Consider the following 14,386-nt stretch of genomic DNA (forward strand, 5'->3'; position numbering starts at 1 on the left):
AAGACAGAGATTTGGGAACCAGGTTTTAAACTGTAAAACATTTCCAGGGGCAGATGTGGATTCTGACCACGATCTATTAGTTAGGACCTGTAGATTAAAACTGAAGAAACTGCAAAAGGGTGGAAATTTTAAGGAGATGGGACCTGGATAAACTGAAAGAACCAGCGGTTGTACAGTGTTTCAGGGAGAGCATAAGGGAACAATTGACAGGAATGGGGGAAAGAAATACAGTAGAAGAAGAATGGGTATCTTTGAGGGGTGAAGTAGTGAAGGCAGCAGAGGATCAAATAGGTAAAAAGACAACGGCTAGTAGAAATCCTTGGGTGACAGAAGAAATACTGAACTTAATTGATGACAGGAAAAAATATAAAAATGCAGTAAATTAAGCAGGCAAAAAGGAATACAAACGTTTCAAACATGAAATCGACAGGAAGTGCAAAATGGCTAAGCAGGCATGGCTAGAGGACAAATGTAAGGATGTAGAGGCTTATCTCACTAGGGGTAAGATAGATACAGCCTACAGGAAAATTAAAGAGACCTTTGGAGAAAAGAGAGCCACTTGTATGAATATCAAAAGCTCAGATGGCAACCCAGTTCTAAGCAAAGAAGGGAAAGCAGAAAGGTGGAAGGAGTATATAGAGGGTCTATACAACGGCGATGTACTTAAGGACAATATTATGGAAATGGAAGAGGTTGTAGATGAAGATGAAATGGCTGATATAATACTGCGTGAAGAGTTTGACAGAGCACTGAAAGACCTGAGTCAAAACAAGGCCCCGGGAGTAGACAACATTCCATTAGAACTACTGTTACCCTTGGGAGAGCCAGTCCTGACAAAACTCTACCATCTGGTGACCAAGATGTATAAAACAGGCGAAATACCCTCAGACTTCAAGTAGAATATAATGATTCCAATCCCAAAGAAAGCAGGTGTTGGCAGATGTGAAAATTACCGAACTATCAGTTTAATAAGTCACGGCTGCAAAATACTAACTCGCATTCTTTACAGACGAATGGAAAAACTAGTAGAAGCCGACCTTGGGGAAGATCAGTTTAGATTCCGTAGAAATGGTGGAACACGTGAGGCAATACTGACCCTACGACTTATCTTAGAAGCTAGATTAAGAAAAGGCAGGGGTAAACTACAGGGAGCGAAAGGCTATTTACAATTTGTACAGAAACCAGATGGCAATTATAAGAGTCGAGGGACATGAAAGGCAAGCAGTGGTTGGGAAGGGAGTGAGACAGAGTTGTAGTCGCTCCCCGATGTTATTCAATCTGTATATTGAGCAAGCAGTGAAGGAAACAAAAGAAAAATTCGTAGTAGTAATTAAAATCCATGGAGAAGAAATAAAAACTTTGAGGTTCGCCGATGACATTGTAATTCTGCCAGAGACAGGAAATGACTTGGAAGAGCAGTTGAATGGAATGAACAGTGTGTTGAAAGGAGGGTATAAGATGAACATCAACAAAGCAAAACGAGGATAATGGAATGCAGTCGAATTAAGTCGGGTGATGTTGAGGGAATTGGATTAGGAAATGAGACACTTAAAGAAAGTGAAGGAATTTTGGTATTTGGGGAGCAAAATAACTGATGATGGTGGAAGTAGAGAGGATATAAAATGTAGACTGGCAATGGCAAGGAAAGTGTTTCTGAAGAAGAGAAATTTGTTAACATCGAGCATAGATTTAAGCGTAAGGAAGTCATTTCTGAAAGTATTTGTATGGAGTGTAGCCATATATGGAAGCGAAACATGGACGATAAATAGTTTGGACATGAAGAGAATAGAAGCTTTCGAAATGTTGTGCTACAGAAGAACGCTGAAGACTAGATGGGTAGATCACATAGCTAATGAGGAAGTACTGAATAGGATTGGGGAGATGAGAAGTTTGTGGCACAACTTGACTAGAAGAAGGGATCGGTTGGTAGGACATGTCTTGAGTCATCAAGGGATCACGAATTTAGTATTGAAGGGCAGTGTGGAAGGTAAAAATCGTAAATGGAGACCAAGAGATGAATACACTAAGAAAATTCAGAAGGATGTAGGTTGCAGTAGGTACTGGGAGATGAAGAAGCTTGCACAGGATAGAGTAGCATGGAGAGCTGCAGCAAACCAGTCTCAGGACTGAAGACCACAACAGCAACAACACATTCATGTAGTACGTAAAGAAATACGAATGTTTTAGTTGGACCACTTTTTTCGCTTTGTGATAGATGGCGCTGTAATAGTCGCAAGCGTATAATTACGTGGTATCACGTAACATTCCGCCAGTGCGGACGGTATTTGCTTCGTGATATATTACCCGTGTTAAATTGACCGTTTAACAATTTCGGAAAAGGTCGATATCGTGTTGATGTATGGCTATTGTGATCAAAATGCCCAACGGGCGTGTGCTATGTATGCTGCTCGGTATCCTGGACGACATCACCCAAGTGTCCGGACCGTTCGCCAGATAGATACGTTATTTAAGGAAACGGAAGTGTTCAGCCACATGTGAAACGTCACCACTACCTGCAACAGATGATGATGCCCAAGTAGGTGTTTTAGCTGCTGTCGTGGCTGATCCGCACATCAGTAGCAGACAAATTGCGCGAGAATCGGGAATCTCAGAAACGTCGGTGTTGAGAATGCTACATCAACATCGATTGCACTCGTACCATATTTCTATGCACCAGGAATTGGATGGCGACGACTTTGAACGTCGTGTACAGTTCTGCCACTGGGCAGAAGAGAAATTATTGGACGATGACAGATTTTTTGCACGCGTTCTATTTAGCGACGAAGTGTCATTCACCAACAGCGGTAACGTTAACCGGCATAATGTACAGTATTGGACAACGGAAAATCGACGATGGCTGCCACAAGTGGAACATCAGCGACCTTGGCGGGTTAATGTATGGTGCGTTATTACGGGAGGAACCGATAATTGTCGTCCATTGTATCGATCTAAATGGTGCAGCGTATGCTCATTTCCTACGTAATGTTCTACCCGGTGCGGTTGAAGCGGTATTGAATTGCATATTTCATGACAGGTGGATTGGTCGTCGAAGCACCATACCATGGTCCGCACGTTCACCGGATCTGACGTCCACGGATTTCTTTCTGTGGGGAAAGTTGAAGGATATTTGCTATCGTGATCCACCGACAACGCCTGACAACATGCGTCAGCGTATTGTCAATGCGTGTGCGAACATTACGGTAGGCAAACTACTCGCTGTTGAGAGGAATGTCGTTACACGTATTGCCAAATGCACTGAGGTTGAGGGACAGCATTTCGGGCATTTATTGCATTACTGTGGTATTTGCAGGTAATCACGCTGTAACAGCATGCGTTCTAAGAAATGATAACTTCGCAAAGGTACATGTATCTCATCGGAACTACCAAAATAAAATGTTCAAACGTACCTACGTTCTGTGTTTTAATTTAAAAAACCTACCTGTTACCAACCGCTCGTCTAAAATTGTGAGCAATATGTTTGTACCTATTACAGTGCCATCTATCACAAAACGAAAAAAGTGGTCCAACTAAAACATTCATATTTCTTTGCGTACTACATGAATATGTAATAAAAATGGGGGTTCCTATTTAGAAAAACACAGTTGATATCCGTTTGACCTATGGCATCGCCATCTAGTGGGCCAACCATAGCGCCGTCTGGTTTCCCCCTTCAAGCTAGACGAGTTTTGTTCTTTGTAGTTTTTTCGTTTGATGCTTATTTCGTGAGACCTTTGGTCCAGTCACTGTCAATAGACCAGCCTGTATAGAAGATGATGTGCAATATTAGTACTACCGGTTGCTTTTTTCCTACAATAATTAATTTAGACGGTAGTGGTGTTTCTTTGTTCACTTTTGAACTCATTTGCAGCTAACATTGACATCAAGCTTCTGTTGCTATCTGTAATGACACGGTTATTTTACAAATTTTTGTTAACATGGTTCGGAAATAAGGATATAGAATTTATTTCAGTAAAGCAATCAGTCTCGATTACGAAATATTTTATTGGCGATCTTCATCAGACAGTTGAGTGTCTCCTATATAAATATGTGGAGACCGCGAGCAGAGGTGGCACGTGCGCCAGAAGGCACATTCGTCGACTGTACAGAGGCCACTGTCAACGGAAGAGCAGCGTCACAGGATATTAGCGTGCTGTCTTCTTATATCTGATCAGTATGTCATTACTGACAGCTGATGAGTCTCGGAAAACAGGAAAAGTGGGTGATAGCATGCAGAACAAATTTACGGACAGAAGAAGCTTAGGTGTACAGTAAGTACACTACTGGCCATTTGCAAAACAACAACAATCTGCACGAACAGCCCGACTACGTTCGCAGGAGCGTCACAGACAGGAGCGCCTTCGATGGTGTACACAACGATGAACCTGGGTGCACGAATGGCAAAACGTCATTTTCTCGGATGAATCCAGGTTCTGTTTACAGCATCATGATGGTCACATCTGTGTTTGGCGACACCGCAGGTGAACGCACATTGGAAGCGTGTATTCGTCATCACCATACTGGCGCATCACCCGACGTGATGGTACGGAGTGCCATTGGTGGCACGTCTCGGTCACCTCTTGTTCGCATTGACGGCACTTTGAACAGTGGACGTTACATATCAGAAGTGTTACGATCCATGGCTCTACCCTTCATTCGATCCCTGCGAAACCCTACATTTCAGCAGGATAATGCACGACCGCATGTTGCAGGTCCTGTACAAGCCTTTCTGGATACAGAAAATGTTCAACTGCTGCCCTGGCCAAGACATTCTCCAATTGAAAACGTCTGGTCAATGTTGGCCGAGCAACCGGCTCGTCACAATACGCCAGTCACTACTCTTGATGAACTGTGGTATCGTGTTGAAGCTGCATGGACAGCTGTATCTGTACACGCCACCCAAGCTCAATGCCCAAGCGTATCAAGGCCGTTATTACGGCCATAGGTGGTTGTTCTGGGTACTGATTTCTCAGGATCTATGCATCAAAATTGCGTGAAAATGTAATCACATGTCAGTTATTGTATAATATATTTGTCCAATGAATACCCGTTTACCATCTGCACTTCTTCTTGGTGTAGCAATTTTAATGGCCAGTAGTGTAGTTATGGCCTCTAGTGGGGTACGTACCTCGGTGCAGAGCAGGATTCGATACAGTCGGCAGCGACTCGGCAGCCGAGCTCCGAGCCCAGCTGGTTGGCCTCGCTCCACGTGAGCCGGTGGAGGGCCGCCAGGGCACCGGCACAGCCCTCCCCCTCCACCCCTCCCGCAGGGGGCGGCGGCGGTCCGTAGTTCGAGATGTCGGCTGCCAGGTGGGCCACAGCTGGGACCGCGGCAGACGGCGGTTCCAGGGTTCCGTACGTTCCGCTCAGTGTGTAGAGTTCTGCGAAACGTTGTCACCTTGACGGGTCTGCACTCTGACTGCTCACTCACGCTGTCGCTTACTACTTCTGTCCACATCAGTACTATAATCCGTTCATCATAAGAATAAACCTGATGTAAACAAAGACAAACGTGTTGAAACTTTAAACTTCCTGGCAAAACTGTGTGCCGGACCGAGACTCGAACTCGGGACCTTTGCCTTTCGCGGACAAGTGCTCTACCAACTGAGCTACCCAAGCACGACTCACGCCCCGTCCTCACAGCTTTACTTTTGCCAGTACCTCGTCTCCTACCCTCCACACTTTACAGAAGCTCTCCTGCGAACCTTGCAGAACTAGCACTCCTGAAAGAATGGATATTGTGAAGAGATGGCTTAGCCACAGCCTGGGGGAAGTTTCCAGAGTGAGATTTTTACTCTACAGCGGAGTGTGTGCTGATATGAAACTTCCTGGCAGATTAAAACTGTGTGCTGGACCGAGACTCGAACTCGGGACCTTCGCCTGGAGACGAGGTACTGGCAGAAGTAAAGTTGTGAGGATGGGGCGTGGGTCGTGTTTGGATAGCTCAGTTGGTAGAGCACTTGCCCGCGAAAGGAAAAGTTCCTGAGTTCGAGTCTCGGTCCGGCACACAGTTTTAATCTCCCACGAAGTATCATATCAGCGCACACTCCGCTGCAGAGTGAAAATCTCATTCTACAAACGCGATGATTGGTCAGAAGCCGTACCACACGTACACTTGTGTTGTTACGCTCTTTTTCTTAATCACGCTTTAGCTACGTAGTTTTTATTTCAAAAATCGTGCACAGTCACAGCCTCTGCAGCGTTGTGCTCTGATTGCCGCTCTGTTAATGCGCAATACAAAAATAAGTGAGACTGCTTTCTGTTCCGTAGTGAAACAGGCGCATGGTACACGGTTAAAAAGTGCTAACAAATCGGCTGTTCTCAATGTTGCTTATAAATTTAAGGAGGTGATCGGCTTTGAAGTTTTCGCAGCGGTGTACATAGTGCAGTTTATATATTGTTCCATATTGAACGTGTTGCGCATTTTGTAGTGTAAAGGAATTTGAACTAAATTCATGTGCGTCGGCATAAATCTCCCCAGTATCCGTTCTTTTCTCTACATCTAGTAATTATAAAACTCATCATCATTTTCTATGAATAATGCACATCTTGTTTCTAATTACACATTGGACGCGAAATTCCTGTTTCCATTTCAAATACAAATTCTTAATTATCAATGTTTTGTGAAAGAGTGTCCATAAAAGTTTTTTTTTTTTAATTAAGAAAACATAAGTTTAATTTTTAAGGCAAAAATGAAAAACCAAATCCTATTTATTTGGACTGTCTGCATCGTTTTAAACCACAGATAAGTATCACAGAAACATGAACAACAATCACTTTCACAGCATCGAGCACATCATACAAATGTCGCGTTTTTACATTTGCTACTGTACCATTACAATATGAACCCAACAGTGAAGTGAAGTGGAAGGAAGACAAGGATTTCTGGTCAGATGAGTATCGGGTAATATCAACAGCAGCAGAAAATGGTATAACAGGTGTAGGATTCGTTATGAATAGGAAGGTAGGGCAGAGGTTGTGTTACTGTGAACAGTTCAGTGACCTGGTTGTTCTAATCAGAATCGACAGAAGACCAACACCGACAGCGATAGTTCAGGTATACATGCCGACGTCGCCAGCTGAAGATGAACAGATAGAGAAAGTGTATGAGGATATTGAAAGGGTAATGCAGTATGTAAAGGGGGACGAAAATCTAATAGTCATGGGTGACTGGAATGCAGGAGTAGAAGAAAAGGTTACAGGAGAATATGGGCTTGGGACAAGGAATGAAAGAGGAGAAAGTTTAATTGAGAACTGTAACAAGTTTCAGCTAGTAATAGCGAATACCATGTTCAAGAATCACAGGAGAAGGATGTATACTTGGAAAAGGGAGATACGGGAAGATTTCAATTAGATTACATAATGGTCAGACAGAGAATCCGAAATCAGATACTGGATTGTAAGGCGTACCCAGGAGCAGATATAGACTCAGATCACAATATAGTAGTGATGAAGAGTAGGCTGAAGTTCAAGACATTAGTCAGGAAGAATCAATACGCAAAGAAGTGGGATACCTAAGTTCTAAGGAATGACGAGATACATTTGAAGTTCTCTAACGCTATAGATACAGCAATAAGGAATAGCGCAGTAGGCAACACAGTTGAAGAGGAATGGACATCTCTAAAAAGGGCCATCACAAAAGTTGGGTAGGAAAACATAGGTACAGAAAAGGTAGCTGCGAAGAAACCATGGGTAGCAGAAGAAATACTTCAGTTGATTGATGAAAGGAGGAAGTACAAACATGTTCCGGGAAAATCAGGAATACAGAAGTACAAGTCGCTGAGGAATGAAATAAACAGGAAGTGCAGGGAAGCTAAGACGAAATGGCTGCAGGAAAAATGTGAAGACATCGAAAAAGATATGATCGTCGGAAGGACAGACTCAGCATACAGGAAAGTCAAAACAACCTTTGGTGACATTAAAAGCAACGGTGGTAACAAAAAGAGTGCAACGGGAATTCCACTGTTAAATGCAGAGGAGAAAGCAGATAGGTGGAAAGAATACATTGAAAGCCTCTATGAGGGTGAAGATTTGTCTGATGTGATAGAAGAAGAAACAGGAGTAGATTTAGAAGAGATAGGGGATCCAGTATTAGAATCGGAATTTAAAAGAGCTTTGGAGGACTTACGGTCAAATAAGGCAGAAGGGATAGATAACATTCCATCAGAATTTCTAAAATCATTAGGTGAAGTGGCAACAAAACGACTATTCACGTTGGTGTGTAGAATATATGAGTCTGGCGACATACCACCTGAGTTTCGGAAAAGCATCATCCACACAATTCCGAAGACGGCAAGAGCTGACAAGTGCGAGAATTATCGCACAATCAGCTTAACAGCTCATGCATCGAAGCTGCTTACAAGAATAATATACAGAAGAATGGAAAAGAAAATTGAGGATGCGCTAGGTGATGATCAGTTTGGCTTTAGGAAAAGTAAAGGCACGAGAGAGGCAATTCTGACGTTACGGCTAATAATGGAAGCAAGGCTAAAGAAAAATCAAGACACGTTCATAGGATTTGTCGACCTGGAAGAAGCGTTCGACGATATAAAATGGTGCAAGCTGTTCGAAATACTGAAAAAAGTTGGGGTAAGCTATAGGGAGAGACGGGTCATATACAATATGTACAACAACCAAGAGGGAATAATAAGGGTGGACGATCAGGAACCAAGTGCCCGTATTAAGAAGGGAGTAAGACAAGGCTGTAGCCTTTCGCACCTGCTCTTCTATCTGTACATCGAGGAGGCAATGATGGAAATAAAAGAAAGGTTCAGGAGTGGAATTAAAATACAAGGTGATAGGATATCAATGATACGATTCGCTGATGACATTGCTATCCTGAGTGAAAGTGAGGAAAAATTAAATGATCTGCTGAACGGAATGAAGTCTAATGAGCACACAGTATGGTTTGAGAGGAAATCGGAGAAAGACGAAGGTAATGAGAAGTAGTAGAAATGAGAACAGCGAGAAACTTAACATCAGGATTGATGGTCACGAAGTCAATTAAGTTAAGGAATTCTGCTACCTAGGCAGTAAAATAACCAATGACGGACGGAGCAAGGAGGACATCAAAAGCAGACTCGCTATGGCAAAAAAGGCATTTCTGGCCAAGCGAAGTCTACTAATATCAAATATCGACCTTAATTTGAGGAAGAAATTTCTGAGGATGTACGTCTGGAGTACAGCATTGTATGGTAGTGAAACATGGACTGTGGGAAAACCGGAACAGAAGAGAATCGAAGCATTCGAGATGTGGTGCGATAGACGAATGTTGAAAATTAGGTGGACTGATAAGGTAAGGAATGAGTAGGTTCTACGCAGAATCGGAGCGGAAAGGAATATGTGGAAAACACTGATAAGGAGAAGGGACAGGATGATAGGACATCTGCTAAGACATGAGGGAATGACTTCCATGGTACCAGAGGGAGCTATAGAGGGCAAAAACTGTAGAGGAAGACAGAGTTTGGAAAACGTCAAGCAAATAATTGAGGACGTATGTTGCAAGTGCTACTCTGAGATGAAGAGGTTAGCACAGGAAAGGAATTCGTGGCGGGCCGCATCAAACCAGTCAGCAGACTGATGACCAAAAAAATAAATAAATAAAATATTAAAGACAAAGTGTACAGCAATAACTCCAAAAGCATTGCTGAGCTGAAAACAGCCATTCAAGTGGTCATCGACAGGATCGATGTTTCGACGCTTCAGGAGGTCATGCAGAATTTCTCTGTTCGTCTGCGCCACATCATCTTCAATGCTGGCAGGCATATCGAACATGTTTTAACCTAAATTCGAATATCTGTAGTGATGTTTACATGTTGAATACAAAGTGTGTACGCCGTAGTTACTTTCTTTTCCATAGAGTTAAATACAATTATCGCCTTGTATGTGCCTAAGCGTTGCCCATGCACTGCCGAAGTTCAGTTTCGAGTTCTCAGCCTACGTGAGTAAATTTATGGGTCTTCCTTCGCCAGGGAAGGGCAAGGGGAAACGTCGCTAGTAACATGAACACTGCCGCTCGTGCAAGTACCAGCTAGAGCAGTTACGAATTGTGCCCTCATTGTAATGGAGTGATTTTACTGGGACCGCTTAACAGTGTATTCAGGTACTAGCTGTGCCTCAGTGCACATATGTACGAGTACATTTATCTGTTCATGGAGTTTGTTTTCAAAGAAGAATGAACAACGTTTATAACCTTTTAGAAACAAAATTCTTCAACTTTTTACGCCTCAAAGAGACGTGTCCCTCACCTCGAATTAAGACAGACGCAAACAAGACGTAAGACGCTCTGCAGGTCTTTTAACGCAAATATATGGGAAAGGAACAGTTGGATTTGCAGCTGCTTTCCTATCAATATACTACACTCATGTTCATAAATTAAGAATAATAGCAAAATGTGGTGCCACACAACGTGGTACTACACAAAGTGGCGCTAATAGCATAGGCACATAGGGAAAACACACGACACAGGTCTGTAAGTTCACGGTATTGGCGATAAGTTGAGAAAACCGTCCCTAAACACATGTGCTAGAAAACGCCACTGTTTCCTGCGCATGTACCCAGACTTCAATATGGGATATGATCACCATGCATACGTCCACAGGTCGCACAAGGGTTGGCATATTCTGTATTAGGTGGTCGAGCAGCTGCTGGGGCATAGCCTCCCATTCTTGCACCAGTGCCTGTCGGAGCTCCTGAAGTGTCGTAGGGGTTTGAAGACGTGCAGCGATACGTTGATCGAGAGCATCCCAGGCGTACTAGATGGGGTTTAGGTCTGGAGAACAAGCAGGCCACTCCATTCCCCTGATATCTTCTGTTTCAAGGTACTCGTCCACGATGGCAGCTCGGTGGGGCCGTGCGTTATCATCCATCAGGAGGAAGGTGGGATCCACTGTAACCCTGAAAAGGCGGACATACTGGTGCAAAATGACGTCCCGATACACTTGACCTGTTACAGTTCCTCTGTGTCAAAGAGGTGCAGGGGTTTACGTGCACCAATCATAATCCCATCCCACACCATCAAACCACGACCTCCATACAGGTCACGTCCAAGGACATTAAGGGGCTGGTATCTAGTTCCTGGTTCACGCCAGATGAAAACCCCGCGAGAATCACTGTTCGGACTATATCTGGTCTCGTCCGTGAACCCGGGACCAATGTTCCAGTGACTATGTACTGTGTTCTTGACACCAGGCTTTACGGGCTCTCCTGTGACCAGGGGTCAGTGGAATGCAACCTTGCAGGTCTCCGGGCGAACAAACCACGTCTGTTCACTCGTCTGTAGACTGTGTGTCTGGAGACAACTGTTCCAGTGGCTGCAGTAAGATCCCGAGCAAGGCTGCCTGCAGTACTCTGTGGCCGCCTGCGGGTACTGATGGCGAGATATCGGTCTTCTTGTGGTGTTGTACACTGTGGACGTCCCGTACTGTAGCGCCTGGACACGTTTCCGGTCTGCTGGAATCGTTACCACAATCTTGAGATCACACTATGTGGCACACTTAGGGCCCGTGCTACGACTTGATGTTCTTGACCTGCCTCCAGTCGCCCTAGTAGTCTACTCCTCATAACGTCATGAATAAGTGTTCTTTGAGACATTTTCAACACACAGTCATCAATTGCACGTCTGAAAACACTTACTCGCTGCACCGTAGTCTGACATGCACCAACACGCCTCTGCGTATGTGGACTGCTGCCAGCGACACCGTGCGACGACCGCAGGTCAAATGCACCGCGTGGTCATACCCAGAGGTGATTTAAACCCGCAAACCGCCCACCAGTGCGTTGGCTCAAATGGTTCAAATGGCTCTGAGCACTATGGCACTTAACTACTGTGGTCATCAGTCCCCTAGAACTTAGAACTACTTAAACCTAACTAACCAAAGGACATCACACACATCCATGCCCGAGGCAGGATTCGAACCTGCGACCGTAGCTGTCGCGCGGTTCCGGACTGCGCGCCTAGAACCGCTAGGCCACCGCGGCCGGCCCAGTGCGTTGTTTCACCATGTATGAGCATTATCCTTAATATATGAACATGAGTGTATTTTGTTTTACGTGTTTAGTGTTAGCTAAGTGAAAAGGTACGATCTGAGGATGCTCTGGCATGTCGGATCTAAGTCATATAACAAAGATGGTTAACGAGAGCGAGGAATCTATTGGACGTAAGAATACTTATTTAGAATTATGAGTCCTAGGAAAAACATAAATTAAGCAACATCTTATCTCAGCTTCCAGGCACAATACAGGCACACACAATGGCAACGTACGGAAAAGTCGCCATGTTCCTTCCAAGATAATTGACTGTAATAAGTTCGCCAGTGAGTTTGAACTTGCCTTCCGTGTACATGATGCACCAGTAGAATCTAACAATCCCAGAATATTCACAGGGCTGGTATATTTCACTTCAGCTTTAGCTTGTGAAGGAGCACATGAACAATGTTACTGTCTTCGAGGTTCATGCAAGGATGTACCAAATAACTTACTAGAGTCTCGGTTACATGTGTGCCATGAAGAAAGTAATTTAGAAATAGCTATGACAGATTCTGTGCCAGCGATAGCAGATGAATCTTCTGATGTAGCTTCTAACTTTCTTTCGGTTGAAGTATTTAGTTATCTGCTATCTACTGAAGAGCCTGTCGAAAGATTTTGGACATTTCCAAATCAACCACGTAACGATGCTTCCCCCTTAGCTGCTAACAGTAAAATGTTACTCACCAATGTCCAAGAACAGAAAGAAGACGTAATATCTCTGATTTATCATGACGCCTGTGTCACGCTTGACCTACGTACAGGGATCCAAACAGTTGTAAGAGAAGAGTATAACTTCGTGTATGTGTCGATTGGTATTAACACCGACTGAACTTAATTCTTGCCCAAGCTACAAGTGGACACAAACAAATAAAACTGTTTTTCATAATTATTCAAAAATGGCTTTAAGCACTATGGGACTTAACATGTGAGGTCATCAGTCCCCTAGACTTAGAATCACTGAAACGTAACTAACCTAAGGACATTACACACATGCATGCCCCGAGGCAGGACTCGAACCTGACTGAAACGCCTAGAACCGCTCGGCCACAGTGGCCGGCTCAGAACTATTGCAGAGGTACTAATATTCTTATCTCATTCAAGTGGCTGTTCCAGATGCAATTGTATAACGAAGAGTCCCTCATGGATCAGCCATAAGTTGGACAGAAAAGTCGTTACAGTTCATGAGAGTGAAGAGAGCACTCTAGAATATCTTCAACACACTGAATATACCAGAAACCAGACAATAACTGTGAATCAGACATATGGTTTAAGACTGAAACACTAACATCCCAAAAATTTTATTTTAGTTTTAGGTTTTTTAGAAAAATTCGAGTTGCCAAACCCGGCGTTGGCCGTGTATTCTTTTTTCCAGTTTTCTATTAGAAATGAAAACAAATGTAGTTCTAAGTTCTAGGTGACTGATGACCTCAGCTGTTAAGTCCCATAGTGCTCAGAGCCATTTGAACCAAAACACATTCACCAAAAAGTTTACATTGAACATGAAGTGCAATTTGCTCCTAATAAACATATTCATTGTCAGGCTGAAAACGTATTATCTTCCTCCACTACAGTGCGCGCAAGCCAAGCCGAGTCTCACGTTATGCGAATCCACACTGCACGAAAAAGTACTCACGGATATGATGACTGCAGTACTGGAGCGATAGGTGATATCCACCGGGACTACCTCTCCCTCCCCAGCGTCTGCCGAGATGTTTTGAGTGGATAATGTGACTGCACAGACAATCCAGCACCGAGGTCCCGTTAGCTACCAACAAAGCCAGCAGCGAAGGAACTATGGTCGTTGGATTCATTGTCTTCTGTTGATACCTCGGAGCAGACACAAGCAGTGGGCATCGCTGCGAGCGCAGCCTCAATATAGCGACAAGGGCAGCGGAAGTCTACCGCGGGATCACGGAACCACGGGAAGTGCGACGTGTCTCGTCCGGATAGCAGCCACGTTTGTGTTTGCAGCGGAAGTGACTGGCCGCCAAGTGACCAGCTGCTACACACAGTCTTCGTTCGTTCGCTTTGTGCGCGCATCTACCGCACGTTTTTAGGGTGGCAGCTACACTCATGCTCCTAAATTAAGGCCAGTTGCAGAATATGTTGCCACACAACGTGGCACTACACAAAACTGGCACCAATAGCATAGGCCCATAGGGAACACACACGACTCAGACCTAAGTCCACAGAAATGGTGTAAGTTGAGCAAAGCGTCCATAAACACATGTGCTACTAGACGCCATTGCTTCGTGCGCATGTACCCCATCATCACTATGAGATATGAACACCATGAACACGTACACCGGCCGCACAACGCGTTTTCATAATCTGGATCAGGTGGTCGAGCAGCTGCTGGGGT

The 14,386-nt window shown here is 44.2% G+C and overlaps 1 protein-coding gene across 1 annotated transcript in view; it reads right to left on the reverse strand.

Moving 5' to 3' along the window:
- LOC126291820 (uncharacterized) overlaps positions 1-13,895 on the reverse strand; it is a 126,643-nt gene extending 112,748 nt beyond the window's left edge. Inside the window, exons 1-2 of the mRNA XM_049985521.1 lie at positions 13,658-13,895; positions 5,126-5,378 (exon numbers count right to left, since the gene is read on the reverse strand). Of these exons, the coding sequence (XP_049841478.1) occupies positions 5,126-5,378; positions 13,658-13,835 (431 nt within the window). The 5' untranslated portion in view covers positions 13,836-13,895. The remainder of the gene's footprint in view (positions 1-5,125; positions 5,379-13,657) is intronic.
- Between the last annotated feature and the right edge of the window lie 491 nt (positions 13,896-14,386).

Source organism: Schistocerca gregaria, chromosome 9 (genome assembly GCF_023897955.1).
Source record: "Schistocerca gregaria isolate iqSchGreg1 chromosome 9, iqSchGreg1.2, whole genome shotgun sequence".
NCBI lineage: Eukaryota > Metazoa > Arthropoda > Insecta > Orthoptera > Acrididae > Schistocerca > Schistocerca gregaria.